We start from the raw sequence: 27,077 nt of genomic DNA, 5'->3' as shown, positions 1-27,077 counted from the left end.
CTTGGTACACCATAAGGCCTTATTAAACATCAGGAAGCTAAATGTCACAGTGTCTGATGCCTAATAATTAATAAATAAGCATTTGCTGAATGAATGAATGAATGATATAGAGCTCTGATATCAGAAAGACTGAATTTGACTGCCTGTTCTACTATGCATGGTTCCCTGATGGCTCAGATGGTAAAGAATCTGCCTACAGTTCAAGAGACCTAGGTTCAATCCCTGGATGGGAAAGATCCCTTGGAGAAGGGAATGGCTAGAGTATTCTTGCCTAGAGAATTCCATGGACAGAGGAACCTGGCAGGCTACAGTCCATGGGGTCGCAAGAGTGGACACACCTGAGCTACTAACACAACACTTTACCATACATGACATTGGAGGATTTACTTTACTTTTTGTAACCTCAATTTCTCTGTGTAAAAATAGTGTTGACTTTATTGGCACTTTTGTTAAGGATAGAATGAGGTGTGGTTTTTAATAGCATGTTTTATTATTTACCTTTGTTAAAAAAAGGCAGGGCAGGGTGGCGGGGGGGGTGCTTCCCTGGTGGCACTGTGGTTAAGAATCCTCCTGCCAATGCAGGAGACATAGTTTCGATCCCTGATCAGGAAAGATCCCAAATGTCACAGAGCAACTAAGCCTGTGTGACACTATTGAGCCTGTGCTCTAGCCCAGGAGCCATAACTACTGAACCTACATGCCACAACTACCAAAGCGCAAGAAGCCTGAGTGTCCTAGAGCCCAATTCTGCCACAAGGGAAGCCACTCTATGAGATGCTCTCACACTGTGACTAGAGTAGCCTCGGCTCATGGCAACTAGAGAAAAGTCTGAACAACACTGAAGACCCAGCACAGCCAAAAATAAATAAACAAAATAAATAAAATTTTGAAAAAAGAGAAGAAGCTTTAGTTATTGTTACTGTTCTAGGACTGCAGTTCCTATTCAGAGCCCTGCCTGTGGCCATCTGTACCTGTTGTTGAGATAAATATCCTTAATAATTTTAGTCATTAAAACTATTTGGCTATAAATAACTAGTTCAAATTCAAACTAACTTTAGCTTAAATGAATTAATAAGTTAATGAAAGCCAACTTATTATAACTAGAAGATTGAACAAGAACTATTCATGATATGTTGACAATCTAAATTTACTCTTATTCTTCCTTGCCCCTTTAAACTTTATGGATTCAATCTTTTCCTTTCTTGGATGAAAATACTGGCAGACATGATGGCTGTTCTTTTCACTGCCACAGGATGAAAGAGTCCTATGGTGGTTTGGTCACTAAGTCATGTTCGACTCATGCGACCCCATGAATTGTAGCCCACCAGGCTCCTCTGTCCATGGAATTTCCCAGACATGAATACTAGAGTGGGTTGCCATTTTCTTCTCCAGGGGATCTTCCCCACCCAGGCATAGTCACTTTAAATCACAAACATAATTTCAATTTAGTAACTAGAATATACTTGTGCATTCATTTTTTATTATTGTTATAACAACAAAAGGCTTCCCTGGGAGCTCAGCTAGTAAAGAATCTACCTGCAGTGCAGGAGACCCTGGTTCAGTTCCTGGGTCAAGAAGGTCCCCTGGAGAAAGGATAAGTTACCCACTCCAGTATTCTTGGGCTTACCTGGTAGCTCAGATGGTAAAGAATCTGCCTGCAATGCAGGTGACCTGGGTTTGATCCCTGGGTTGGAAAGACCCCCTCCCTGGAGGAGGGCATGGCAACACACTCCACTATTCTTGCCTGGAGAATCCCCATAGACAGAGAAGCCTGGTATGCTACAGTCCACAGGGTCACAGAGTCAGACATTACAAAAACATTTTGAAAAAAACAGATTCATTGTCTTACAGTTCTATAGATCAGAAATCCAACATGGATTTCCCTGGGCTAAGACTGAGGTATCTGGAAGCCTGAGGAAGAATCTGCCTTTTTCAGCTTGTAGAGGCCACTTGCATTCATTGTCTTATATCCCCTTCCTCCATTTTAAACAATAGCACATCAAGTCTTTTCCAGATTGCATATCTCTGACCCTCCTTTCTGTCTGTTTCTCTTCTACTTTTAAGGACTCAAGGACTCATGTCATTAGATTGGGCCCATCAAGGTAGTTCAGTGTAAATTCTCCATCTCAGGGTCACTTGGTTAGTAACTCTAATCGTGTGTACAACCTTAATTCCCTTTTTTTCCTGTAACATGATAAATACACAAGTCCAAAGGCTTAGGGCTTGGCTGTCTTTTGGGATCATTGAACTGCCTACTGTATCTGGTCTGTCTACTGTTAAAAAATCCAGCCATTTAGACTGGGTTTTCTTTAGATTAAGTCGTATAAGGCATGAACCAGGATTCTTCCATTTTTACATTCCAGTGGTAGCACATGCATTTTACATTCTAAAACATTCCATATGGTCCCCCTGAAATCCCTCTACTCAGGCTCATGACTCAAAGTTAACATTCTGCCAATTTTCCCTGCAAAAGATGGATTAGTCTCACAGCATAGCAGTTGCTCTCTACAAAGAAAGCTATTCATCAGTTCCTTCACCCAACATTCTCATACACTCTCTCTAATTATTGGTTGGACTAAGAGATCTGAGTTCCAAAGCATAGCAAGAAGAGATAAGAAAGCCTTCTTCAGCGGTCAATGCAAAGAAATAGAGGAAAACAACAGAATGGGAAAGACTAGAGATCTCTTCAAAAAAATTAGAGATACCAAGGGAACATTTCATGCAAAGATGGGCTCGATAAAGGACAGAAATGATATGGACCTAACAGAAGCAGAAGATATTAAGAAGACATGGCAAGAATACACAGAAGAACTGTACAAAAAAGATCTTCACGACACAGATAATCACGATGGTGTGATCACTGACCTACAGCCAGACATCCTGGAATGTGAAGTCAAGTGAGCCTTAGAAAGCATCACTACGAACAAAGCTAGTGGAGGTGATGGAATTCCAGTAGCGCTCTTTCAAATCCTGAAAGATGTTGCTGTGAAAGTGCTGCACTCAATATGCCAGCAAATTTGGAAAACTCGGCAGTGGCCAGAAGACTGGAAAGGTCAGTTTTCATTCCAATCCCAAAGAAAGGCAATACCAAAGAATGCTCAAACTACCACACAATTGCACTCATCTCACACGATAGTAAAGTAATGCTCAGAATTCTCCAAGCCAGGCTTCAGCAATATGTGAACCATGAACTTCCTGATGTTCAAGCTGGTTTTAGAAAAGGCAGAACCAGAGATCAAATTGCCAGCATCCGCTGAATCATGGAAAAAGCAAGAGAGTTCCAGAAGAACATCTATTTCTGCTTTATTGACTATGCCAAAGCCTTTGACTGTGTGGATCACAATAAACTGTGGAAAATTCTTCAAGAGATGGGAATACCAGACCACCTGACCTGCCTCTTGAGAAACCTATATGCAGGTCAGGAAGTAATAGTTAGAACTGGACATAGAACAACAGACTGGTTCCAAATAGGAAAAGGAGTACGTCAAAGCTGTATATTGTCACCCTGCTTATTTAACTTCTATGCAGAGTACATCATGAGAAACGCTGGACTGGAAGAAGCACAAGCTGGAATCAAGATTGCCGGGAGAAATATCAATAACCTCAAATATGCAGATGACACCACCCTTATGGCAGAAAGTAAAGAGGAACTACAAAGCCTCTTGATGAAAGGGAAAGAGGAGAGTGAAAAAGTTGGCTTAAAGCTGAACATTCAGAAAACGAAGATCATGGCATCCGGTCCCACCACTTCATGGGAAATAGATGGGGAAACAGTGGAAACAGTGTCAGACTTTATTTTTGGGGGCTCCAAAATCACTGCAGATGGTGACTGCAGCCATGAAATTAAAAGACGCTTACTCCTTGGAAGGAAAGTTATGACCAACCTAGATAGCATATTCAAAAGCAGAGACATTACTTTGCCAACAAAGGTCCATCTAGTCAAGGCTATGGTTTTTCCTGTGGTCATGTATAGATGTGAGAGTTGAACTGTGAAGAAGGCTGAGCGCTGAAGAATTGATGCTTTTGAATTGTGGTGTTGGAGAAGACTCTTGAGAGTCCCTTGGACTGCAAGGAGATCCAACCAGTCCATTCTGAAGGAGATCAGCCCTGGGATTTCTTTGGAAGGAATGATGCTGAAGCTGAAACTCCAGTACTTTGGCCACCTCATGCGAAGAGTTGACACATTGGAAAAGACTCTGATGCTGGGAGGGATTGGGGGCTGGAGGAGAAAGGGACAACAGAGGATGAGATGGCTGGATGGTATCACCAAATCAATGGACGTGGGTTTGAGTGAACTCTGGGAGTTGGTGATGGACAGGGAGGCCTGGCATGCTGCGATTCATGGGGTCGCAAAGAGTCAGACACGACTGAGAGACTGAACTGAACTGAACTGAAGAGATAAGAAAGCTAACAGAACAGGCTCTTGAAGCCATTTCTTTATGAATTTAATTTTTGTAATGTCAAACAGGTATTACCATATTCATTGAGACAAGGAGACCAAATAGCCTGGTACATATGTTTAAGTCACTATATCATAGAATCCAAAGGCTAGATCTTCTGAAAGACTACAGTCTTCTGGAACTACAGAAATTAATAATAATTCAAAACAATTTCTCTCTTTATCTTTTATCTCTATTTTCCTACAAATCAGCTTCATTATTCTGCTTTCTGTGAATTGCTGTTCTATGGTCCTTGGTTTCATGGCTGAACATGGCTGTGCCATCCGCCTTTACATATTATAAGCCAAACCTTGGTTCTCTCCCTGATTTCCAGGAGGCAAAATCTCTTATCTCCCTAGCTGAAGCTTCATGTACCTACTGGTCCAATCAATAATAACTTGTGGAAAGAGCTATAGTAACTTATAGACACAATAGTAACTTGTGTCTTATAGAAGAATACACTCCCCTACTATAGATTTGGGGGATAGATAATAGAGGATCATTTGACTTGGGAAAGCCTTCCAAAAATTGTATCACAGTAGTCTGTAAGTCTTACAATAACAATAAAACAAAAATAATAATCATTATAGTCGAAGTTTGTTGAGAGCCTTTTTAAATCAAGCCCTGCATTATTATATGAAACTATCGCCTTGGTGGTGCTAGCGGTAAAGAACCCTCCTGCCAATTCAGGAGACATGAGTGATGTAGGTTCTATCCCTGGGTCAGGAAGATCCCCTGGAGCAGGGCATGGCAACCCACTCCAGTGTCCTTGCCTTGAGAATCCCATGGACAGAGGCGCCTACAGTCCATAGGGTCACAAAGAGTCAGACAAGACTGAAGTGACTTAAGACACACACACACACATACACATCACCTCAACCCATGTGGAGGTTCAGGTGTTTTCTCCATTTTAATGAAGAAAATATTGGAGCACTGAGAAGTGCAATAATTTGCTAAAGGTCACATGAGGAGTTAGTATTAACTGGGACCTAAATCCACAATTCCCTGACTCCAAAATCCATACAAAAGATGTCAATGGAATGATATCCACTGTGTAGTTTTAACAGAAAAAAAACATTTTAAAATGTTTTGTGAATTATTAGAATTTATATCTCTATTCATACCCACACCTGTGACCATATGTATATCTGTATCTCTCTAATTCTGTAGCAATCTACCCATAAAACATCCCCTTCCGTCTTTCTCTATAGCATATATATTTAAAAGTTAATACTGAATAATTCTGAGAACAAAATCATTTGTTATTTAAATTACATTTTTTCTGTCTGTATTTTTGTTCATGATGATATATTATTAATGATTATAAGAAGATGATCTGTATTTGTTTTCTAAAGAGCAGGAAATGTTAAGCTCATTTTCTAATTTTGCTAGGTCTCTAAAGAGTGACAGATTTTCCTTAGGTGGCTTCTTTTCTGCTTTCTTCCGCGGCTCAACCAAAACTGTCCTGCTGTTTCTCTTTTCTAACTAAAATCCCCCAAATCAACATGGTGGCTAAGACAGTTGCATTATTCTTTGTAAAAGTGTGGGTTTCTAAGAAGCAAGCTGTGAAATATCTGCTGAGTGACATTTATAGGCACCCTCCTGTTCAATAGAACATCCACGTTTTATAGCTTTTAAATTATATGACAGTTTTTCCTCCTAGATCCCTGTTAAGAGTGTTTAATAAAGTTTACAACAATTTCTTTCCTTATTTACCAAACACTTATTAAACACCTGTTAGAGTGGATGTGCTCAGTCACTCAGTCATATCTGATTCTGTGGCTGCATGGACTGTAGCTGGCCAGGGTCCTCTGTCCATGGGATTCTCCTAAGCAAGAATACTGAAGAGGGTTGTCATTTTCTACTCCAGGGGATCTTTCCCACCCAGGGATCAGACCCACATCTCTGGCATCTCCTGCATCAGCAGGCAGATACTTTACCACCAGTGCCACCCTATTTATACACAAAAAAATATGTTTTTATATGTTAGCTATTTGCCAACACTAAGAAGCTCAGATTCCATTTAGAAATATCAGAGACATAAATTAGAGGTAAATTAAATAGATATCTTTGGCAGTTTTATAAAGTACGTTTTAGAGTCTCTTGGCTTTTATCTTTCTAATTTAATATGAAAAATAGTCAAGAAAAATAAGACTTTTTTCTTAAAATAGTAAGTGAATACTTTCTTGGATTATTTAAGTAGTACATAATTTTTTTTAAAATATGAAAAGTCAAGAAGTATGTAAAGATGAAATTAGATGATAGCCATTAATTCTATAATGTAGCAACTGTCTTTTAATATTTTAGCATGTATCATATATTTTGATAAAAATATACCACAATAATGTGTTAAATATTTTGTAAGTCAGTGAATAGTCCTGCATTAACACTTGTAGATTACTCCAGTATACTATTTTATAAATTATTTTAAAAATCTCCTGTTGCTAGTATTTTATTGCTTATATTTTTATATTATAAAAAACACTGATAAATATTTTGGTATAAATTAATTTGTATACTTTTCTGATTATTGTCTTGGAAAATTTCCTGGGAAATTTCACATGGCATGATCACTATTTAATACTTCATATAATATTTAATATGAAGTATTTAATGTACTTCATATATATTTTGCTAAATTGCTGTTCAGAAAGCTTGTAACACTTCTGCTCTGCTTATGAGGGAAATTCCATTTCTGACATAAAACTAGTCAACTGGAGGAAATATCTGAAACAATTATTTTCAGATATAGTACAATAGGGTGTTTGGATTGTGATCCCTGAGAAAAATGAATCAAATAAGTTGAACCATATAATTATCCTGGATTTCTATCCAGGAGCAATTTTTAGAATATGATGGAAGGAGGAAGGACCTACATATATCCAGAGTTGAAAAGATAGAGATTAAACTTTGGTAAAAATAAGACAGCACTAGGTGGAGAAAATACATGAGATAAGAGAGCTAAACAAGGAAAGAACTCCAGATATCTGCACAGTGGATCACAATAAACTCTAGAAAATTCTGAAAGAGATGGGAATACCAGACCACCTGACCTGCCTCTTGAGAAACCTGTATGCAGGTCAGGAAGCAACAGTTAGAACTGGACATGGAACAACAGACTGGTTCCAAATTGGAAAAGGAGTAGGTCAAGGCTGAATATTGTCACCCTGCTTATTTAACTTATATGCAGAGTACATCATGACGAATGCTGGGCTGGAGGAAGCACAAGCTGGAATCAAGATTGCCGGGAGAAATATCAATAACCTCAGATATGCAGATGACACCACCCTTATGACAGAAAGTGAAAAGGAACTAAAAAGCCTCTTGATGAAAGTGAAAGAAGAGAGTGAAAAAGTTGGCTTAAAGCTCAACATTCAGAAAACAAAGATTATGGCATCTGGTCCCAACACTTCATGGCAAATAGATGGGGAAACAGTGGCTGACTTTATTTTTCTGGGCTCCAAAATCACTGCATATGGTGATTACTGCCATGAAATTAAGACACTTACTCCTTGGAAGGAAAGTTATGACCAACCTAGACAGCATATTAAAAAGCAGAGACATTACTTTGTCAAAAAAGGTCCATCTCGTCAAGGCTATGGTTTTTCCAGTGGTCTTGTATGGATGTGAGAGTTGGATCATATAGAAGGCTGAACACAGAAGAACTGAAGCTTTCAAGTTGTGGTGCTGGAGAATACTCCTGAGAGTCTCTTGGACAGCAAGGAAATCAAACCAATCAATCTTAAAGGAAATTAACCCTGAATATTCATTGGAAGGACTGATGCTGAAGCTGAAACTCCAGTACTTTGGCCACCCCATGCGAAGAGTTGACACATTGGAAAAGACTCTGATGCTGGGAGGGATTGGGGGCAGGAGGAGAAGGGGATGAGGAGAGGAGAGGAGGATGAGGAGAGGAGGAGATGGCTGGATGGCATCACTGACTCGATGGACGTGAGTCTGAGTGAACTCTGGGAGTTTTTGATGGATAGGTAGGCCTGGCCTGCTGAGATTCATGGGGTTGCAAAGAGTTGGACACAACTGAGCGACTGAACTGAACTGAATGATATAAAGACAAACATGAAACTAATGAGGAAAAAATGAAAGATATAAACATGTTAGAATGTTAAAAATGTTAGAAGTTCCAAATACAACTTCCAAATAAGAAAAGTTCAGTTCAGTTCAGCCGCTCAGTCGTGCCCAACTCTTTGTGATCCCATGAACTGCAGCACGCCAGACCTCCCTGTTCATCACCAACTCCTGGAGTTCACTCAAACCAATGTCCATTGAGTTGCTGATGCCATCCAACCATCTCATCCTCTGTTGTCCTCTTCTCATGCCCTCAATCTTTCCCAGCATCAGGGTCTTTTCAAATGAGTCAGCTCTTCACATCAGAAGGCCAAAGTATTTGAGTTTCAGCTTCAGCATCAGTGCTTTCAATGAACACCCAGGACTTTTGGACTGGTTGGATCTCCTTGCAGTCCAAGGGACTCTCAAGAGTGTTCTCCATCACCACAGTTCAAAAGCATCAGTTCTTCGGCACTCAGCTTTCTTTATAGTTCAACTCTCAAATCCATACATGACTACTGGAAAAACCATAGCCTTGACTAGACAGACCTTTGTTGGCAAAGTAATGTCTGCTTTTTAATATGCTGTCTAGGTTTGTCATGACATTTCTTCCAAGGAGTAAGTGTTTTTTAATTTCATGGCTGCAGTCACCATCTGCAGTGATTTTGGAGCCCAAAAAAATAAAGTCAGCCACTGTTTCCACTGTTTCCCCATATATTTGCCACGAAGTGATGGGACCGGATGCCATGATCTTAGTTTTCTGAATGTTGAGCTTTAAGCCAACTTTTTCACTCTCCTCTTTCACTTTCATCAAGAGGTTCTTCTTCACTTTCTGCCATAAGGTGGTGTCATCTGCATATCTGAGGTTATTGATATTTCTCCCGGCAATATATATATATATATATATATATATATATATATATATATATGAAATGAAATTTTCAATGTATAGTAGTTATAGTAGAATAGACACTGCAGAAGAAACCATTAGTCAACATAGATTTATAACAAAAGAAACTAAACATAAGTACAAAACAAAAAGGACTGAAAAATATTAACAGAGCTTCAGTGATTTGCTGACTATCTATACTTGTATATTTGTATCTTTATGTTATCTATATGTTTATTTATACCTTATCTATAATAAGAGTCCCAGAAGAAAGAAGCCTGGAGAGAGGAGAGACAGATATTTAAAGATAGCAATTAATGGCAGAATTTTTTTAGATTTTGGTGAATATTCTAAACTGACAAACTCAAGAAACTCAGCAAAGTCAAAGCATGATAAAGAAAATCACACAATGATGTAAAAATCAAATCAAACAAAAATAATGAATTTTTGGCAAAGAAAATAAAAACAGCACATCACAAAAGACACATGGCATACAATAGAGTAAGGTTAAGATAAAGCATACACTTCTTGTCAGAAACTATCTAACCCTGATGGCAATGGAAAAAACTTTTAGCATGCTGAAAGAAAAAGAGACATATCAATCTAGAAATTCAATGTACAGAAAAAATACTTTTGAAGAATAAGTGCTAAGTAAACACTTTTTCAGGCAAACAAAAACTGAGAGAAATCATCATCAGCATATAAGAAATAAATGAAAGGTTTAAGGGAATTTTTCAGAAAGAAAATGAAAGTAGAATCTACACAAAGAGCATAAAATTGGTGAATATGTAGGTAAATATAAGAAAATATTTCCCTCACTTTTAATATATTTAAAGAATAATGGAGTAGCTAAAACAAAGACAGTAACAGTGTTTTTTGAGAGGGTTGATAACATATGTAGTGAAAAATGTATGAGATCATAATCACAAAGGACAGGAGGGGGAAATGGTAGTATATTGGTATCAATCTCTTATTTGTGAAATTATATACTATTTTTAGGTAGCTGGCAATAATTTTAAGTTTAATATTGTAAAACCTCAAGCAACGAGAGAGTCAGAGAGGAGAGAGCAAAATCAAGAAATTAAGATACAGCAGAAAAAAAAAATTGCTAATAAGCAAATAGTACAGCTGAATTTGGGTCCTAAGACATCTATACTCAATGAGAAAGAATAAAGGACAAATACAACTAATTGAAAACAAATAGCAAAATGATAGAATTAAATACAACTATATTGATAATTACATTCGTGTAACATAATACTACAATTAGAAGGAAAAGACTATTAATCTGGATTGTCAAAAAAGGGCATTCCCTCTTTATACTTTTTTTTTTCCAACTACAATTTTATTTTATTTTTAAACTTTACAAAATTGTATTAGTTTTGCCAAATATCAAAATGAATCCGCCACAAGTTTGAGAGAGATTTCACTTTAAAGATAAAAAGCATTAAAAAATAGAAGAGGGCACACTATGAAAACAATAAATATCAGATAAAGTAGAATTTAGAACAAGAAATTTTATTAAAAAAGGCCGGTTTATAATGACAAAGTCAATTTACAAGAGGATATAAAAATCCTACATGTGTTTTCACTTAATAATAAAGCTTCAAGATACATAAATTAACACTTGCAGAACTAAAAAGAAAAAAATAATCCACAACTCTACTTGAAGATACAATACTAACACCTCTCTCTCAGTAACTGATACTAAAAATAGATAAAATATTTAGAACATTGCAATCAAGAATAATATTACATATTCTTTTTCAATACACACAGAACATTCACCAAGATAGACCTTACACATCTCAATCAATTTTAAAAATTGAAATTACAGAGTATATTCTTTATCAGTGGTGTTAAGTAGAAATCAATAACAGAAAGATACCGGGAAAATCCTCAAGTTAATATACTTCTAAATAAGCCTGAGTCAAATAATAAATTACTAGGGAAATTAGAACATATGTTAAATTAAATTCTATTGAACACATAAACTTGTCATAACTTGTAGGATACAGGTAAATCAGCAGTTAGAAGGGAATTTATGGCTTTAGTGCTTTATTTTAAAAAAAAAGGCAACTAAAATGAGTATTGTAGGATTCTCCTTTAGGGTTGGTCCACCCTCATGCCTTGGGGGTATATTATCCTCTGTTCACCAAATAAAACTCTGAGGTGTAAAAAGTTGTTAAAAAAAAAAAAATCAGTGTTGTAGACTTTTAAAATCCAAATTGACTAAAGGAATAAATAATATAGATATGAATAGAATTCAAAAGAATAGAAAACTGTCAAAAATAGAGAAAAACAATATAAAGTCTGCTCTGGTGCCCAGAGTTGTCTGCAGAGTTTTCTTTTCCTGGTAAGGGAGAGGGAGACACCATGACAGACACTTAAGTCCTGCTTTTAAATAGAAAAGGAGAAGGCAGAGAGTTGATTGCCTTCAACTGAAAGCAATCCTTATGCTAAAGTGTCATATTTGAACCTGGCATATTCTGGCCTCTTCAGAGGGAAGCAGTAACACTAGAAACACTGTGAATTGATTATCTCCTTTATGCTCTTTATTAATTCTATTTTATTTTTTCATTAATTCTACTTTGAAGGTTTTGAAGAAAGATGAAATATAATTGTGTTATGTTTTCTATTAACCAATCATCAAGCATTTATTAAATTCTTATGAATCTGGCAGGTCTGAGTGTGTGCTAAGTTACTTCAGTCATGTCCGACTCTTTGCAACCCCATGGACTGTTACCCGCCAGACTCCTCTGTCCATGGGATTTCCCAGGCAAGAATACTGGAGTGGGTTGCCCTTTTCCTCCTCCAAGGGATCTAACCTAAGGATAGAACCTGTGTCTTATGTCTCCTGTGTTGGCAGGCCGGTTCTTTACCAGTAGGGACACCTAGGAAGCCTGAGGCAGGTTTAAAAACATCAACTAAGAAGTGCACTAGATGTGTGCCTAGAGAGTTGGAAAACAAGGCCATATTTACCCTGCATATTTTTAAAAATACTGAGGACATAAAAATTAGTTGATAGAATAAAGGAGGCCTAAAGTTTTTAGAAGTGGGAGGAGCATGATGAGATAATTATTTAAAGCTACTTTTTGCAATTGTATGTCTATTATTATGTTTATTCATTCTTAAAATTGCTCAGTTCAGTTCAGTTCAGTTCAGTCGCTCAGTTGTGTCCGACTCTTTGCGACCCCATAAATCACAGCACACCAGGCCTCCCTGTCCATCACCAACTCCCGGAGTGCACTCAAAATCACGTCCATCAAGTCGGTGATACCATCCAGCCATCTCATCTTCTGTCGTCCCCTTCTCCTCCTGCCCCCAATCCCTCCCAGCATCAGAGTATTTTTCAATGAGTCAACTCTTCGCATGAGGTGGCAAAAGTACTGGAGTTTCAGCTTTAGCATCATTCCTTCCAAAGAACACCCAGAACTGATCTTCAGAATGGACTGGTTGGATCTCTTTGCAGTCCAAGGGACTCTCAAGAGTCTTCTCCAACACCACAGTTCAAAAGCATCAATTCTTCGGTGCTCAGCTTTCTTCACAGTCCAACTCTCACATCCATACATGACCACAGGAAAAACCATAGCCTTGACTAGATGGACCTTTGTTGGCAAAGTAATGTCTCTGCTTTTGAATATGCTATCTAGGTTGGTCATAACTTTCCTTCCAAGCAGTAAGCATCTTTTAATTTCATGGCTGCAGTCACCATCTGCAGTGATTTTGGAGCCCCCAAAAATAAAGTCTGACACTGTTTCCACTGTTTCCCCATCTATTTCCTATGAAGTGATGGGACCAGATGCCATGATCTTAGTTTTCTGAATGTGGAGCTTTAAGCCAACTTTTTTACTCTCCTCTTTCCCTTTCATCAAGAGGCTTTTTAGTTCCTCTTCACTTTCTGTTATAAGGATGGTGTCATCTGCATATCTGAGGTTATTGATATTTCTCCCAGCAATCTTGATTCCAGCTTGTGCTTCTTCTAGCCCAGCGTTTCTCATGATGTACTGCACATATAAATTAAATAAGCAGGGTAACAGTATACAGCCTTGACGTACTCCTTTTCCTATTTGGAACCAGTCTGTTTTTCCATGTCCAGTTCTAACTATTGCTTCCTGACCTGCATATAGGTTTCTCAAGAGGCAGGTCAGGTGGTCTGGTATTCCCATCTCTTGAAGAATTTTCCACAGTTTATTGTGATCCACACAATCAAAGGCTTTGGCGTAGTCAATAAAGCAGAAATAGATGTTTTTTGTGAAACACTCTTGCTTTTTTGATGATCCAGCGGATGTTGGCAATTTGATCTGTGGTTCCTCTGCCTTTTCTAAAACCAGCTTGGACAGCTGGATGTTCATGGTTCATGTATTGCTGAAGCCTGACTTGGAGAATTTTGAGCATTACTTTACTAGCGTGTAAGATGAGTGCAATTGTGCCGTTGTTTGAGCATTCTTTGTCATTGCCTTTCTTTGGGATTGGAATGAAAACTGACCTTTTCCAGTCCTGTGCCACCGCTGAGTTTTCCAAATTTGCTGGCATATTGAGTGCAACACTTTCACAGTATCATCTGTCAGGATTTGAAATAGCTCAACTGGAATTCCATGATCTCCACTAGCTTTGTTCGTAGTGATGCTTTCTAAGGCCCATATGTTGTTAATTCCTTGTTGCCCAAGGTGATCAAACACCACATTTTCAGCGTCAGCCTAGGATTTTCTTTTTTTTTTTTTTTAATGGACTTTTTCCTATTTAATCTATTCTGGGAAAAAAAAAAAAAAACAAACTGTCCAGAGGATATATGTTTATCTCTCCTCTTTTTTTCTCTCTGTTTTTGTTTTTGTTTTTTTTCTCATTTTGTAAATCTGGTCACCATAGGAAAGACAGCAATCACTCACTTCAGGGAAAGTCTATTTTAAGTACTAGCTACTGGGGGGTAGACTGAGGTTAGAGACTTTAATCCTTCATCTCCTCCTTTCCTCTAACTATGCTAGCTGGCAGGCAGTCAGCAGGAAAGTAGAAGAGGAGCTTTCAGAAAGAAAACATTCCTGTAGAAAGTAGTGAGTGGCCCATTGTGATGTTGAACAAAAGTATTTCTCCTGGAATTGTTTTTCTAGGAAATGTGTTATGCCACTTTGACTTTATTCAGTAAATATATAAATAGAAGAAGAAAAGAAAGAAGAGGTAAAAAAGAAAGGAGATAAACTTTTCTTTGACTCTCATAATTAATTTGTTCTTGTTGACTACTGCTTTTGTTGATATTTCATAATTTGAAACCAAGGCACTTAGTGTTAATTTTGATAAGTAATTTTTATAGCTACTGTGTTTATTTTGCACATGTTCATCTACTATTGATACTTTAAGGTATTAAGTGAGAGGAATGGAATGTTTCTAAAGACTAAGAAACCTCACATTTTACCTCAGCGTCACCCTAGAAGAGAAAGTTGTTTCCCTCTGAACAACTGTTAATTTTTTTTTTTTTTCCATTTAGCTAGTATTTGCCAAGTTCCTATAGCACAGTTGAGAATCTGCCTGCAACACAGGGTCAGTCCCTGTGTCAGGAAGACCTCTGGAGAAGGGAATGGCAATCCACTCCAGTATTCTTGCCTGGGAAACCCTTGGACAGAGGAGCCTGGTGGGCTACAGTCCACGGAGTCACAATGAGTCAGACACAACTGAGCAACTAACACACACATATACACACACATAGCACAGGTGGCATTAATTGCTCTTTTTTTTTCCCTTCTTTTTTTGAGGTTAGAGTGAAGAGGCAGAAGACTGGAAGTTATTTTTATCTCAGCATAAATGGGCTGTACTTTTTAATATTATTGGAGCTGTTTTAGGTTTCTCTTTGTCATGTAGATGAAGCTTCTGTTTTCTGGACTGGTCATTGCAGTACATTTTGAGGAAATAATATTACGTCCAAACTAAAGCTACTATTTAAGCATTTTCATTACATTTTAAAAAGATAACAGAGATAAATCATTCTGTCACGTTGGTGTTTCTATTTATACCAAGGGTTTTAGCCATAGATGTTTTTTCTAGCTTTATTGTAGATTTTTAATATGCCCTAAAATTCTCAAATTGATTAATTCACTGTTCTATGCAGTATCAGACAGTTTGCATGCATATTCTTTTGCTTTAATGCTTTTCTTTAGGTTCCTCTTGAGAGAGTTTTGCCAGAGATTGTGGAATAATAGGTTATAATATGTAGATTAGTTAAATGTGTGTGTGTGTGTGTATATACCCTTCATTTTTAGTTCCATGATAATAATATTAAATATACAGTTAAACTTTTCTTAAATGTTTTCCTTTTTTCAGATAATATTTAGATGGCTGTCACAGCTAATCTTCCTATTATATGTAGAATGCTGTGGATGAGGGAGAGTGTGCTAACAAGGGTATATGATTTAAAAACTTTCTCACATTTAAGCCAGGATTTCATGGGATCCTCACAAAAAGTACATAAATCGTGGTACACTGTGATTACAAGCTTATATTTAGTATTTTGTTACTAGCTCTTCCACAGTCTGAAATAGTGTTGTTCCCAGTAGCAAATTAAACTGCTTTGTAATATCACTCCTACCTGACTTTCAGCTTGGCATCTTCATATGTCTGTTATTTTTATATGAGTCATTGTATGTCTTAATTATGTGAAGCAACTTATAAACCATAAGTAGCTGTTAAGCAACTTGTTGTGTGTGTGTGTGTGTGTGTGTGTGTATTAACATATAATTTATATAGTTCCTTGGCTTCTTTGTTTAATAACACTATAGTGGAAAGATCATTAAAATGATAATATTCTCCTTCCTATTAATTATAGCTTATCTTGTTTCCTTGTTAATGGATGCTTCTCACTACTGAAGGAGATAGTTACTTTCTTTGTTCTCAATCAGTATTAATTCTCTTAAGAGTCTGTATGCAATTGTATGATATAAGATGATAGAGAAATAAACATTTAGTTATAGTAGTATTAAAAGAATACTTTTGTCCACCAGTCAATCCTAATACAAAACACTGCTGCTGCTGCTGCTGCTAAGTCGCTTCAGTCATGTCCGACTCTGTGCAACCCCATAGAGGGCAGCCCACCAGGCTCCGCCGTCCCTGGGATTCTCCAGGCAAGAACACTGGAGTGGGTTGCCATTTCCTTCTCCAATGCATGAAAGTGAAAAGTGAAAGTGAAAAGTAAAATGAAGTCGCTCAGTCGTGCCCAACTTTTAGCGACCCCATGGACTGCAGCCCACCAGGCTCCTCCATCCATGGGATTTTCCAGGCAAGAGTACTGGAGTGGGGTGCCACTGCCTTCTCCGTACAAAACACTGAGTAGGCCTTAATTTTCTTGACCGACATTATTTTATGTCACATATATAGAGAGGCACATATGTATATATTATGTATTCAACTATTTAGAATTACAGTTTCAAGTATTTTTGGGGATATCAGAGAAGCCTGATTTAAATGAATTGCATGTTACTGGACGGTTAGGACTATGAGAATGAAAAATTATGATGATAAAGGAGTGACATTATTGATTGGGCTCCTCCAATGTGTTAGCAGGTAAAGAAGCTGCCTGCGATGTAGGAGATACAGGAGATACAGGTTCAATTCCTGGGTCAGGAAGATCCTCTGAAGGAGGAAACGGCAACCCACTCTAGTATTCTTGCTTGAAAAAGAATCTCACAGACAGAGGAGCCTGGTGGGCTAGAGTTCAAAGGGCCGCAGACTTGGACAGGACTAAGCGCGCACGCATGACAAGGGGCAGTGGACATATGTGAGCAGGGAAGTGGGATGGCTATGTTTCAGGAAGATCGTGGCAGATATAGAAAGGGTGGATGAGAGGAGAGGAAGAATTCATTTGTAGGGAGTACCTATCTTGGCAAGACATGACAATGGCCTCACTTAAAGGAAATAGAAAGTTAAGGAGGTGGATTTCAATGTTATTGATAGAACTTAGTGACTATTTGGGGGATGGGAGAGGTAAGTAGTAAGGATAAATCCTAAATTTTCATCTAGGGCAACTGGGTGGATGGTAATACCCAAATCCAGAAAAGATGGGGTAAAATATGTTAGACCAGCACACCCAAACATTAGGAAATCTTGTTTATCATTACCCATTGTTCTCCTATAGAATGTACTCTTCCCCACCCCCTCCCTCTGCTTACCTAGCTATCTTGCTCCTAGAACTCAAAAATATGAGCCTCAGAATCACCCCAGGAATTCTTGGCTGCAACCAACCAACAATATGTGATAAATAAGGGTTGTATTTTATGCAGATGAGTTTTCTGGTGATAAGAGTTGTCTCCGCTGGTTTTCTTCCGGGTAGGAAGACACTTTTACAAATGAAAAATTTCCTGTATAAATGTAAGTTTCCCTTACAAAAGGGGGAATGTATATTCTTATTTTTAGAGAGTAAGGAGGAAGTAAAGAGCTTTTCTTGAGTCTGCTCATTCTCAGGTGTCTTTTGTTCAAAATAATCCATATTTTAGAGAGCATATTTGAGGGGAACACATTCTTATACCTTGCAAGCACATCTACCTAGTTTTTGGAACTATAATCCCAAAAATCCACCCTGGTTGCTGAGCCTGAAATTTCCTTCCTATGATAGTTTGCAGGATTGCAATTTTGAGAGGTTCAAATCCTTTTCTCTCTAGCCTTTGCTCTCCATGGATACCTATGCTGTTGACCAAGTTGTTGTTCTACTTGTGTTATACAATTTACTGAGAAAATAAGTAACATCTCTGTGTAATTATTCCAAATATTGCAACACTTTACATACACAGTTCCATGTTCCATAGCATATAATGCCAACATTTATTACTTTGAATAACTTCTTTGTAATTTTTCTTTCAAATCTTCATATATATCTTCCCTGGAAAATCAGGACTAAATAATCACTTCAGTAACTACACACAAAAAATTTAACCTGTAACATTGGTTTCTTCCAAATCTGTAGTTCCAGGTAGAACCTTCAAAACGAGTGACAGAGAATAGCATAACATTTTCTTTTGCTCACTCTCTCTTGGAGCGTTTTAGAATACAATGCTGGACATACAGATAAGTGACATGGTTGGAAGTGTTAGTTTTTTATTATGTCACCTAAGTTGTTTTTAAAAATGTACACAGTAGTTTTTATAGCAAAGTTTCTACACATATAGAGCAGTGGTCCCCAACATTTTGGCACCAGGGACTGATTTTGTTAAGACAATTGTTCCATGAATGGGGAGGGGGAATGTGAGCAGTGGGGAGGGGGAATGTGAGCAGTGGGGAGGGGGAATGTGAGCAGTGGGGAGCACTTGTAAACACAGATGAAGTTTTGTTTGTCATCACCACCCACCTCTGGCTGCGCAGCCCAGTAATTAACAGGGACTGGGGACGCCTGATATAGAGGACACATTCATTCCAGTAACTTTCTCTCAAAGATTCTGAAAATTTCGATAGTTTTCATAATTGTATTAGTTTCTTTCTCACCATTTAGTGCAGCTATTTTAACGTCAGTCATGCCTTTTGTTTTTGATGCATATGAGTGTGTTTTAAACTAATGCATGCACTTTTTTTTCCTCTTTCATTTACTTCTTTTATCTTTGATTCTTTGTTTTTTTTTTTTTCAGAAATTTTCCTAAGCGTCCTCATCTCTTTTATCCTCCTAGTTCTTAATTATTTGCTCTTGCAGACAAACCTACCTACTCTCTCCTCCCATCTCTTTACATTTTTGAAATTTAATTTGTCATTTTTCCCTCTTAAATATTTTCCATTATCTTCTTTGCTAATCTATGCCCTTTTCTTTTCTTTGAGGTCCTTTATTTCGCCCTTTTTGATGATAGTAATTTGTTCATCTTTACAATACTTGTTGAAGGCATAGTATGTGCTCGGAACTGTGACAGATGCTAGGAATGTAGTGATGAACACAAAAAGGTTCTCTGACATAACACCTTTTAAGGACAGAAATAATTAAGCTGTACATACAATACAATGTGATAAGAGCCATGGTGGAATGAAAAGTTTTGAGCTGTCACGGGGGATCTGGAAGCACACAGAAGAGACCTCAACCAGAATTGGGTTGAAGAATTCCTGCATGTGGATTAGTTAGGCAAAGAAGAGGTGATGAAGGCAGAATTTTTCTAGGCAGAGAAGGCCCAGGAGAGAGAGAGAGACAGTGGATGTACTCAGGTCCGTTTATTAGTATTGAAACTGTTTCAGTGTAACTGGATGTATATTTGTGTTACTTCCTGTACAGCTACAAAAGCTTTGGAGGTTTCTGTTTATTTTTATGTTTTACCTCTGCTAAAAAATAAGAGTTCTCTGTTCTACTCGCATAACAACTTCCTGCATGCCATAATTCAGCTGGTGGATAATCGGTACTTTATACCTGTTGTTGACTAATTTTAGGTGCCTGGGGCAGGTATGTTAATACATTTCCATTTTTGTCATAATGAATGAGGATTGATATATGTATTTCTCTTCTTATGGGGAAGTCAGAATGTGATGATTATAGTGTTTTATTGTCAAACATTCAATTTCAGGTCACTTTTGGTGAAGTATGAGCTTGGTGTGTGTGTTACACTATGCAATTGTACTAGGCAAAGGACTGCTTTATTTTAGACCAAACCACAACCTGGATTTTAAATCTGACGTTCATAACATGTTGCTAAAATGGGCCTTAGATAGTAAATGGTCAGCTCATTTTACAGATGGAGAAACTGAGACCTGGAGAGGTTAATGAAGGACAGAACTAACTGTGATGAGGACTTGGGTGTGTGTGATGTTTGTTTTTATTCTGAAACTTTTGAGAATAACTATTCTACTTGTTTACCATTTCTGTTTTTTATATAATTTATATAATCATTTTTCATTACTAAGCTGGAAAACATGATGGATAGATTATTTTTACATTGAAAATTAAAAAAAAACTAGAGGTTTGAGCCTGAGATTTTTTTTTAAACTAATCTGACCAAGATGAAAAATCAAGGAATTCTAAAGGAAGGAAATACAGATTGTTTTTTACTCTAGATGTCTTATGGGAGACAGAGATGAAATAAATTGACTTATTTTTGTCATCTACTTCCTCTCTTGTAAACAAATAAAGATAAATCTCCAGTGTGTTGCTCATCTTTGCTAGGGATGGGTGTTTTGTTTGAGGCAGAACAGTTGAACTTGATACTCTGTTTTTGTTGAAAAGGCAATGTAAATATCAGCATCCTTCTTTTACCAGTGAGGACTTTGAGGCACTGTAAGAGTGGATGGACTCAATTCTTTAAGGTTTCTCAGTTAGTAAGTAACAGCTGATGTCAGAACACAGTGACATCAGAGCTGTGGTTCTGCATTCTTTCTGTTCAGAAGGAGGGGGACAAGAGAAGGGTGAAGGGAGGGAAGGAAGAGGGTGTACGAGGAAAAGGAAGAAGAGGAAACGAAGGAGGAGGAAAAATGTTGCTTGTTGTGTTTATTATCCACCATTCGCAATGTTTAGCACAGTCATACATTACTGCTTTCAGTTTTATAATTATTTCCTGAAATTGATATTTTGCATTTTCCCCATTTTACAGTTGAGGAAACTGAGTCTCAAGGAAGCTATATTCCTTGTTACAGTTGCACAGCTAGAACTAGAGCTACTCCAAAGCCTACACATAACTAATTCCCATGGTGTTCCTTATTTTCCCATATTTTTTTAATGGACATTGCAAAATTCACATTAAATTTTACTTTATTTCTATAAAATAAGCAGATTGGGAACACTAAAAAACAAACAAAACTCTGGCTCTGCTCCATGCCATGGTGGTAGTACAGACACTCTTTTGGCAGGAAGTATTGATAAGTTTCTGGACTAAAGCGAAAGTAGGGAATTAAAGTTAACACCAAAATTGAAACAAAGCCATGTTTTGTGAAGCACACACTAATAGCAGTCCCTTGGATCAAAGGATATGATCTCACTTCACAGTAAAACAGGTCTTGCAAGCTCAGGTAACTCAGGAAGCAGAATGGTAATTATTCACAGAAGAAAGCAGGTAGTATACTGTTACATTACTACAGGGGAAAGTCAGAAGGTCACCAGGCTTGCAGGGTAACTGACACAGCTGAAACTGCTTGGCCCCTTTAAACAGAAGTAGTAAAATGGGAGAGAATGAAGCAAGTTTACCTAATACGGCTTTGCAAGGTAAGTGCCAACAGCCTCTGAAATGGTTGCAATCAGATGTGTAAGTGGTGTCCATTACAGAGTGTATGTGTGTGTGTCTATGTGTGGTGTGTGTGCGTGCACCCCTGCTGCGTTTCAAGGTGTGCTTTGAGGGTGGTGAAAGAAGCAGGGATTGTTTCTGAAGAAGCAGCTGTCTCGTCCGTTTTTCTCAACTACTCAACCTACACAGAAACACAAATTTGGTGGAGTAGGGAAAACCTTATCTTACTTGAGCTATAATGCTGGAGAATGGTTCAACCTACTTCCAATGCATTTTCATGTGAAACTTTTCCCAGTATTGACAGAACATTGATTTTTGTCCTTGCCTGTGAGATTTTTATTTGTAATCAAATTTTACCATCTCTGGGATTTACTCAGCCAAGTGTCCTTGTAATTAATATTACCACTTTTTTAAGGTAGAAAACAAGTCTCAGAGGGCAGTGTCTGGTTGGAGAGAGTGGTTGGTTTTAGAGGTCTTACTTTATCAGATACCTTTGTCCTTTAAAGGGACTGGCTTTATTGACATTGGCTTGACCTGGCTACTGTGGCTAGGCTTGTTGATAGAAACAAATACAAGTTGCCTCACACTTTCTACTTTTTTGAGTGAGAACCTTTCTTTAAAAAAAAAAAAAAGTGCAGAAGGCATATTTGTTGCCATGATTTCTAGTCGTCTACTCTCTTGTTAATTATTTACCACCTTTACTAGTGACATTTTGATCAAGGTCTTTTTAAAGAAGTCTCCTTGATGATGACCTTTTTATTTCCTTAAATATGTTCTTGTGAAGCATACCAACAAAAGAATACTCAAACTACTGTTTTCCTTTAAGTGTATGTAACCAAAAACATAATTATATCTGTGAAATGTAAAACATCTGAGGATAACAAAACCATCATAGACGTGCTTGGTCATAAACATGTATCACCCATTTTTATAGAGGTAAATAATCTTCCAGAATACCTTTTTTTTCCCCTGTATTTTCATTAATCCTTTCTCTACTTACTTTGCTTAAAAATCCCAGAATTGTATTTCTATTTCTGTGTAGTTCCTAAAAAAAAAAAAAAATTGAAACACTGTGTAAAATGCTATTAAAAAGTACCTTTAACGTAGAGTAATTTTAAAAGTTATTTAATGCTTCCTATTGAAGAAAAGCAGCAAGGTAAAAAAAATCATTTAGTATAACTCTATGAAATAATTTGTGTTTTATAGATAAAATACATGTGATTATAACATATGCCTTAACTGTTTCTGTAATGTTTTTCCATGGGAAAGTATATAGGAAGCATCTAGGTTGTTAGAGTTGTTCATATAATAATAATTTTGTGTCAGATATGTAGGACTGTTTGGGAACCCCCAGAATAGCCCATCTTAGCCTGTCTTGTACATCATCTGTGTCTGTGTTCAGGATTGAAATAAACTGAGGAGTACCCTGGCAGCTCTCCTGTCCCCTCATCATCCCTCTTTGTGTCAGGATCAGAATAATATTTGCTTCTTATTTTAGAGTCCCAGAATGTGCATAGATTGTCTGTTGTTTTGTGGTTTTTTCGCCTCTTTTTCCCTGACCCTTTTATATCTGTTACGAGTCTGGTAATACATTCCATTTGAGAAGGGTGAATTTCTCTTCCTCCTATATATTGATTTTTCCAATTATTTTCAAAATCCATTATTAGCACAAATCAGAAGAGCATGCATACAATTTAAAATAAGAGCTATGGTAAATAATTTGAATGTCATGGTTTGAGTTAGAAAACAGTGTGCCTTGATTCATAAAGCTTCTGTAGCTGGGGAATACTTGTGAGATCAATTCTATCCTGGGGTATTTTCCTTTGTGCACTCTGCTTAAACTTTTCAATAAGGAATGTGTTCTCTTCTGATCTTATCTGAGTTGAAATGCATCCTTGGTAGGTCTACAAATAGTTCAGATTTCTCTTCTTGGAGTGTTCAAATGCTTCCATTCCAGACATATTTGCCTTAAGATTATTCAGTGAACCTATTAATCAGTGAGAATTAATGAGAAACAAGATGCTTCAGTTAGTTTGAAATTACTTCTGGATCTTGTTTTAATTATAAAGGAAAACACAGTAGGAGTTATTTTTTACCTTTATTTGTGTGTGTAAAGGTAAGAGGTTTTGCTAAGGTTGTCTAATATCTTATAAAACAAACCAAGATATATCCAGGAGTCTTCACATATGGATTGCTCTAACAGCATTCTATTTTCTGTGCAATCAGTTTAGTTCAGTTCAGTCACTCAGTGATGTCCAACTCTTTGCAACCCCATGAATCGCAGCACGCCAGGCCTCCCTGTCCATCACCAACTCCCAGAGTCCACCCAAACTCATGTCCATGGAGTAGGTGATACCATCCAGCCATCTCATCCTCTGGCATCCCCTTCTCCTCCTGACCCATAATCAGTCTTATATCTGAGCTTGAGTTTTAAAATTACCAAAGTAAATGAAAAATGCATTTTGAAATGTTGTTTAATTTTTCTTTTGACTTAACAGCATTTATAAACATTCTGAAGTTCTCTAAAATAATACTGCTTATAATCAGCTCTGCTCACAAATAAGTATTCTCTAACAGAAATGACTATATTCGGATGTTTTGTACATTTAGCCTATAGATGATTTAAGTGTTTTGGCTATGAAGATAATAAGTACTTAATAAATGATAGATTATCATTAGAACTCCATCATGTGTTTTGAATAATGGTTTTCTAAGGCCCCTGTATGTATCTAGATTATCTAGACTCACTGGGCCATCTCTAGTCACATCTTGAAGGGCTAGCCATAGGCATTGTCAACGATTATTCATTTTAGCACTATATCCTGTAAGCCTCTGACCATTTTTATACCCAAGTTGCTGGTAGATTATGCCCTGATTAAGAGCCCATAAGCTATCAACATTTAATGTTTCCAATGATATTGGGAACCTATCTTTTCCTGAATGAGAGTGAAATCTTTCCAAAGTTATCTTCGGCTTAATGTGAATAGATTTCAATTATCGTTTCTAACCTAAGAAGCAATCTCTCCCTTTTAGCCTCAGTGATAAAGTTAACAGACAATTATGTAAAACCTTCATACATGAAGGTCCATAATATTCTCTGGATTCGTTAAATAGAATTATCTTGGGTAGAAGAGAATACTAAAAAATGTTTTCTAATTTTTGAAAATATAAATAAAAGGTACAAATAATATGGCATCAGGAATAGGGATGAGTGCTTTTTTCTCATAGTTATTTGCTAAGGAAAGGAAGGAGGATTTCCTTACAAAATATCTGTAAGCACATGTACCACTGAGTGGCAAATTGTCAGTCTGTGACAGTACTGAATGGCCATGGCTGAGGTGACAGGATGGTGGCAAGTCCCTTCTTGGCAGGGAGTTATCTGGAAATTGACTTAGGATAAGGTTTCTTGCAATGTAGGAGACCCAGGTTCAATCCCTGGGTCTGGAAGATCCTGGGGAGATGGGGATGGCTACCAACTCCAGTATTCTTGGCTGGAGAATTCCATAGACAGAAGATCCTGGAGGGCTACAGTCCATGAGGTTCGCAAAGAGTCAGACACAACTAAGCTACTAACACACACACATACAAGATTTCTCCAAAGGGTATCCTTGAGCATGTAAGGAACCCTAACCTAGTCTCTCTCAGGAAGTACAGGTATTTTCTGCTTCTCCCAGACTTCTCATTAACAGGCAAGGCAGACCGTAGTCAGAATTGTTTTAAAAAAATGGTGGGTCGGAGGAATAATCTCTCAAGGCTCAGCTGTGTTCCTCATCTGCTGACTCCCTCCTACCTCAGGAATTCAGTCCCACGAGGTCTTGTTTTTCTTCTCCTTTTCCTTGGTCAAACATGTCCAAGGCCACCTGCCTCTTTGCAAAGGATTGTTGTTTAGTCACTCAGTCGTGTCCAGCTCTTTTGCAACTCCTTGGACTGTATGTAGCCTGCCAGGCTCCTCTATTCATTGGATTCTCAGCAAGAATACTGGAGTGGGTTGCCATTTCTTTTTCCAGGGGATCTTTCCAACCCAGGGATGGAACCCATGTGCGCTACATTGTCAGGCAGATTCTTCACCACTGAGCTACCAGGGAAGCCCTTTGTAAAGGATATGGTTTATCCTTGGAATTATTTGAATAACAGAAATCTCTTGAGTTCAGTGCCAGAACAACCTTATGAGAGGGGTCTCTTTGAATGGAGTTTCCTCTGAGCTATTTAACATACCCTTTTCTCTCAAGCTGCCTGCTTATCAGCTGCTTGGATGTTTTTGAACACCTTCTAATTAAAGTCCTTCTTCCTACCTCAGTTCTTTGTTCTCTAGGTTAAGAACCCCCTATTCTAAAGGCTTCAAAAGACTAGAACTCTGTGGAAAAGATGTTTCTAAGTTCAGAAGTTTGGCTAGACCCTTTCAAATGCAAGGGCAGTTATAGGTAGCTGTCAGCAGAGACAGTTCTTCCACCAAACCTCTGAGGGAGAATCTGGCTGTCAGAACCAGGGTAAAGAAATCTGTAGAATATTAACATTTTCAAGGTAGAGAGGGAGTATAGAGGATCTTAAGTCCAAAATTTTTACTTTGTAGAGGAACAGAGATCCTTTGTAGGTACAAAAATTGTTCTCAGTTCCTCAGAAGCAGTTGCCAAAACCCAAGTCTCCACCCTAGCTGCCTAAATCCTATAATTTGATGGAGGGATTTGGCACATTGTTTTCTAGGAGTATTTACTTTTTAGAGAAGGAAATTTCGGCTTAAAAATGCTTTCCATATTGACATCTTTCAGCCTCTGTGGTATGACCTGTAAATCACCATCCAGTATTCAGCCCGGCTTTTAAATGTTTGCTCCATCCAGGCATCCAGGCTTGGGTATTCTCTTGACTACATAAAAGTAACTTAGGCTCTTGAGACATATATTAACTTTCATCACAAGGAGGAATTGGCTTGAAATTCCATAAGCACATGCAAAAAATGTTTCTCCATGATTCAGCCATTTCTTTAGGAATTATACTCTTTGTATCTGGCTAGTATAAGAAAAAAATCCAGGTGGGAAGATGCCTTAGTGTCTGTGCTTCTGTCTGTGTTTCTAAGTTGCAGCCCAAGGGCAGCAGTACTGTATACCCCAACCAGTTAGACTGGTTTGGTGTGTCTGTTTACTTTCTGTGGTGGGAAAAGTATCTCACATTCATCATCATAAACCATGCCTGTGAGTGCTTTGAAATCTTTTTAAAACCCCAAAGAGAACTCACCAGTTTGTGAATCTTCCTTCCAACCCACTCGAATTTTAATAGCATTTTCAGTTATGACAAGTGCATAGAGCTCTTGTTTAACTATTTGCATTCCTGGAGGAAGCTTTCAGTTGCTCTGAGTGAGAGGTTGGTAGATTTGAGACACTTTGAAATTTAGATATTGAGGTAACAGGACATTTTCGAGTTGAAACATCCAGAAGTTTTGCTGGAGAGGTCTTATAATCTAAGGACGAAATCAAGCATAACTGGAGGAAATAAAATTGTAGAGAATGTCAAAGCATGAAATCCCAGGTGAGT

General features: G+C 37.7%; 1 protein-coding gene across 4 annotated transcripts in view; it reads left to right on the top strand.

Moving 5' to 3' along the window:
- NAALADL2 (N-acetylated alpha-linked acidic dipeptidase like 2) overlaps positions 1–27,077 on the top strand; it is a 1,624,416-nt gene that overhangs the window by 452,327 nt on the left and 1,145,012 nt on the right. Inside the window, exon 1 of one of the 4 annotated variants that reach the window (XM_025283093.3) lies at positions 18,679–21,532. The exons of the other annotated variants lie outside the window; for them this stretch is intronic. Coding sequence (XP_025138878.1) covers positions 21,490–21,532 — 43 coding nt within the window. The 5' untranslated portion in view covers positions 18,679–21,489. Of the gene's footprint in view, positions 1–18,678; positions 21,533–27,077 lie in introns of those variants that run through there. 4 annotated transcript variants of the gene reach the window in all.

This window comes from Bubalus bubalis, chromosome 1 (assembly GCF_019923935.1).
Source record: "Bubalus bubalis isolate 160015118507 breed Murrah chromosome 1, NDDB_SH_1, whole genome shotgun sequence".
NCBI classification, from domain to species: Eukaryota; Metazoa; Chordata; class Mammalia; order Artiodactyla; family Bovidae; genus Bubalus; species Bubalus bubalis.
This window is presented reverse-complemented; position numbering and strand designations above follow the sequence as displayed.